The sequence below is a fragment of the Trypanosoma conorhini genome (genome assembly GCF_003719485.1).
Source record: "Trypanosoma conorhini strain 025E chromosome Unknown Tco_14.4_contig_00028, whole genome shotgun sequence".
Taxonomy (NCBI): domain Eukaryota; phylum Euglenozoa; class Kinetoplastea; order Trypanosomatida; family Trypanosomatidae; genus Trypanosoma; species Trypanosoma conorhini.
This window is the reverse complement of record NW_021704115.1, coordinates 6,450-11,076: the sequence shown is the minus strand read 5'-3', so window position 1 is coordinate 11,076 and position 4,627 is coordinate 6,450. Positions and strand designations below refer to the sequence as shown.

At 60.1% G+C, this 4,627-nt stretch overlaps 2 protein-coding genes across 2 annotated transcripts, besides 4 other annotated features; both read left to right on the top strand.

Annotated features, from left to right (window-relative positions):
• Nucleotides 1–261: 261 nt before the first annotated feature.
• Nucleotides 262–294: a microsatellite.
• Nucleotides 295–364: 70 nt separating this feature from the next.
• Nucleotides 365–411: a sequence feature (GA-rich).
• A 26-nt stretch (nucleotides 412–437) lies between these two features.
• Nucleotides 438–2,219, top strand: Tco025E_00974 (putative kinesin; the record flags this gene model as incomplete). The annotated part of the gene is made up of 1 exon (XM_029367913.1): nucleotides 438–2,219. One exon carries the CDS (start codon nucleotides 438–440, stop codon nucleotides 2,217–2,219), a length of 1,782 nt encoding a protein of 593 aa, XP_029231946.1.
• A 355-nt stretch (nucleotides 2,220–2,574) lies between these two features.
• Nucleotides 2,575–2,629: a sequence feature (GA-rich).
• A 67-nt stretch (nucleotides 2,630–2,696) lies between these two features.
• Tco025E_00973 (axonemal p66.0) lies at nucleotides 2,697–4,505 on the top strand (the record flags this gene model as incomplete). Its single annotated transcript, XM_029367912.1, has 1 exon — nucleotides 2,697–4,505. One exon carries the CDS (start codon nucleotides 2,697–2,699, stop codon nucleotides 4,503–4,505), a length of 1,809 nt encoding a protein of 602 aa, XP_029231945.1.
• Nucleotides 4,506–4,597: 92 nt separating this feature from the next.
• Nucleotides 4,598–4,625: a microsatellite.
• Between the last annotated feature and the right edge of the window lie 2 nt (nucleotides 4,626–4,627).

Here is a 4,627-nt window from a genome sequence, read left to right as displayed (position 1 = left end):
AGTTGATGACTATTCCATTAATGACTCTGCACTTACCATCGCCCTTTTCTTTCCATCCCCTTCCTTTTATTCCTTATTGCTTCCCTCCTCTATCTGCCTGCCTTGGGCTCGCCATGCCGTGCGAGTACCCTCTCATTATTATTGGTATTATTTTGCTTCGCTCCTTTCTCCGCGCCGCTTTGCTCAAATAGCCGGACATAGTTCCGTGTAAATAGGAAAAGGAAACAGGGGCGCAGTTTTTCCCGCGCGTGTTTTGTCTCAATTCATACATACATCCATCCATACATACATACACATACCTTCTCGCTCTGCAGCTGCAAAAGTCGCAGCAGCAGGGAGGGAGAGGGGAGGCGGTGAAATAGTTTCTCTCTTGTTCTCCTCCTCGTTTTCCCTCTCTCTATCTCTCTCTCTTCGTGTGCGTGCTGTGGACGCCACGAATGACCGAGAAGGTGAGCGTTGCGGCCCGCATTCGGCCCTTGCCGACCCCTGACAGTTTGCTTGCCACTGTGCGGCTCGACGAGCGGAGTGTCTGCGTGGCAAATCGCCGCGTCTATCACGTGGATCGTGTGTACGACCGCCACGAGTCCACGGATTTGATCTTCTTTGAGAGTGTGGTGGCGCTTGTCGACCGTTTCCTCGCCGGTTACAACGCCACCGTCCTCGCCTACGGGCAGACGGGCACGGGGAAGACCTACACGATGGAAGGCCTCACCCCGCTTGTGGTGCGCTACATCGTGGAGAACATGTCAAACTCCACGTCGAAGCTCAGTTTCCAGTGCGTCGAGGTGTACGGGGAGGCGCTGCGCGACCTCCTCACGAGTGACCCCGCCGTCTCGACGAAGCACCTGCAGCTGCACGAGAGTGACGGCGACGGGGGTGCGGTGGTGGTGGTGGGCGCCTCGCGGGTGAAGGCCCGCAGCATCGCCGAGGTGCAAGACATCATCGCCCACGGTGCCCGCATGCGCACGACGGGGGCGACGAACGTGCACGAGCACTCCTCGCGTAGCCACAGCATCTTTACGATCTTTAACCACGAGCGGCAGTCGAAGCTGAACCTTGTAGACCTGGCGGGGTCGGAGCGCAACAAAAAGACTCAGAACGTGGGGCTGCGCTTCCGCGAGAGTATTGCCATCAACGGGGGGTTGCTGGCGCTGGGAAACGTCATCCGGGCTCTCAGTCGCAATCACTTTCAGTTCCCAGACAATCCGCGTCATGTGCCGTACCGCAGCAGCAAACTCACACGTCTGCTGCGGGACTCGCTTGGGGGGAACAGCAGCACGCTCCTCATCGCGTGCGTCGCCGCGGACGCAACGAACGGCGATGAGACGACGCGAACGCTGCAGTACGGTGCCCTCGCCATGCACATCCTGAACGAGCCGCTGCCGCAGTTCGACGAGCAGGTGTCGGCGGCGGAGGCGGCGCGACGAGATGCCAGCGCCAGAGGCGGCGGAGACACTCCTCCTTCGGCGCCAGCGGAGACGGCAAGGCTGCGGCAGCGAGTTGCGGCACTCGAAGAGCAGGTGCAACGGTGCCGCGACGAGCTTAAAAACGATGAGGCGGTCTTTGCGCAGCAGATCAAAGACATGCGACTGCTGCTGGAGGAAAATGAGTCACTGAGGCGGCGGGTGGCATTTCTTGAGGGCCGTCCAACCGCCACGCCGCGCTCAACGCCGGACATGAAGCATGACTGTTGTCAGCAACCTCAGCAGCAGCAGCAGCAGCAGCAGCAGAGGACGCCTGAGCGGGTTTTGCCCAACGAGAACTATATCCAGAGTACTCTGCAGCTTTACGGCATATCGCCTCAGAAGAGCGAGCACAGAGTCCTTTCCCATCCCGCGTCCCAGCCACTTCAAACTGTCTGGGGAGAAGAGGCGGCGGCGCAGCGGCATGAGCGGCGCTTACAAACCGGGTCCTTGAAGAGGCCGGTTGATGCTGCCAGGTGGGAAGAGGGCGCGGCGGCGACTGCAGCAGATAGGTGCGACTACGCCAACGTCAATGGGGAGGCCCGTGGTGAGGGAGCTAGACCGTTGACGGCGGGTGAAGACCAACTTGGCCTGCTGGCGAAGGAGGCACTTTACTATCAAAATAGTAATAGCGAGTTGCGCCGCCGTCTTCGCACGGTGCTTGCGATGTATGAGGCACAACAGCGCGAGGCAGCCATGCTGCGTTTGGAAGTTAAACAGATTCATGACTTACTCGACGGCCCGCCACACTCTTGACAGGTGCCGTTTATTAATAGAGGGAACTTGCAGTTGCTTGTTGCGAACTTTTGAACGCTGGAATGGCACGGATGCGTTCGGGTCTGTGGATGCAGACATATAAGTTGTTATTGTTCTTGCGTGCCTTTTTCCTACACACAGACTCGGCTTCTCTTTCTCTGCTCTCTTCCCGGCTTGTATTGTTTGGCTGTATACTTGGGGCACCTCCTCCGTCGGGGAGACGTTTTTTTCTCTCTGGCCCCCTCCCCCCTTCTCTGTCTTCTACTGGCTGTAACTGCATGCCCCGGCATTGCCTGGTTGCACGGCACAAGACTCCATGCCTGCTGTGTGGTGTTTTCTTCCATGACTTTCCTTTTCTCTCTCTCTCTCTCTCCCTCTCGGATTTTTTCTTCTTCTTCTATCTCTCCTCTTGGCTCAGCGTAGGTCGCTCGGCATTTTCGGTTTCTGCGTGGGGGCGTCTGCTTCCACTTCAGTGGCATGTCGGAGGTAGAAGGCGCCAGGCCCAGCGGCTCACCCGCGCTGAGGCGAAACGATGCGGCGCTGTCGTCGCCGCGCGGTGCCGGCGCCACGTTGTTAGAGTCTTTACGGCGCCGCTGCGTGCAGGCGGAGCTGCAGCTGCGCGAAATGGAGGATCGCTTCCGCCGCGACTGTGCCAGGCAGGAGCAGGAGTTGGAGCTGCTGCGCATTGAGAACAACAAGTACAAGACGAAAATTGAAGAGATGCGCATGATGCAGACGGCGCCGCGGGAAGTGCTGCAGGGCGCGCTTGCCCACGGCGGGGAGTCCAAGCTGCTCAAGGCGTCCTCGCGCAAGTACTGCATGGCACGTGAGGCAGTTGAGCGATCCCGGGACGAATTAAATGAGATAAGGGCGCGGGTCCTCGCGACGCGGCAGCGCATTCACGAGACGCGGCGAAAGGTTATTGGCGCCCGCTCACGTGCTTCTCTCTCCAGCAAGCTGCCACGACGCAGCTGCGCCGAAATTGAGCTGCAGACGCGGGCCTCGCGTTCCCAACTTCGCGGGCTGGAGGCCCATGTGGAGTTTGAGACGGATCGTCGCTCAGGCTTCATCGACGCGGTGAAGGAGCTGCGGACGGAGATTGATGTGCTGCAGACGGCGCAGCGAAACACGGGCGAGCTTTTTCGGGACCGCGAGCATGACATGTTAGAGGTGATGAAGGAGAGCTCCTTCCTTATTGAGGTCTGCAACGTCCTCTGCGAGGAGCGTGACGCCTGTCAGCGGCAGCTGGTGGAGCTTCAGCGGGCCTTCGAGGCGGACAATGAGGCCTATGAAAGGACCTTCCACGACCTACTTAGCGTGGAGGAGCGTGACAAGACGGTGAAGGCCAAACTGCGTGAGAGCATCGCTAAGCTGCAGGGGGAAATGCAGCAGGTCGTCACCGAGCGCGAGGCTGCGGAGCGTCTCCTTGGCGAGGATGACACCGCCTTCCGCAGGGCCACAATGATGAACGTCAGTCACGACAATGACGGTGACGGGGACAACACGGGCGTTTCTCTGCACCTGGCGGAGTTCGAGCGCTACATCAGTCGGCTTGCAGATATTGCCGATTCTGAGAACCTTTCCGATATAGAGAGTTACGTGTGTGAGGGCGGTGAGGGACGGTTTAAGCTGTACTCCGTGCTGCACCGCACGCAGGACACCGTTGCTGCCCTCAAGCAGGAAAGGGATGCGCTGCAGGAGGCGCGGCGGCGTGCGACAGGCGGCCCTGAGTCCGAGCAACGCGCGCGTGAGGAGCTAGAGGAGCTGCAGGCACAGCTGCTCCAGGTCCAAAGCGAGACGCTTGAGCAAGAGCAGCAGGCGGAGTGCGTGCGGTCGCAGCTCGATGCCGTCCTACCAGACGTGCAGTCCATCTTCCAAGCACTGGGGTGCGACGACAGCCTCATCGTCGCCCAGCACGGCGTGGCTGCCCTCTCGCGCGGCACGCTGAACCTGTTCCTCGCCGCCATTGAGCAGCGGCTGGAGGAGTACGTGGCAGTCTGGAGGCGGCGACAGCAGCCACTGGAGGCCCAGTCTTCCATGGCGGGTTATGACGCGCCGGGGCCGACATTCAAGCTGCCGGCGGACGCCTCAACGTCGACGGCAGCGACGCCGCCACGCCCGTTTCTCTCCACGCACGAGCCTGAGACGTCTGGGCACGACAAAAGTTTAAAGGCGGACCCACCTCCTGGTGGAGCGGCGCGGGCGCGGGTGCAGGAACGAGTGCTGAATGGCGTGGAAGACGCCAACAGCTCGCAGGGGTCGCGGGAGGCCAGACGGTCTGCATAGAGAGACGAACGACTGAAAAGGAAGAGGGACACGGATGTACAGTGAGCAAAGTGAGCAAGAACAGAGGGCGAGAAGGATAAACGACGAGGCATCCCACCCAATCACCCACCCACCCACCCAAA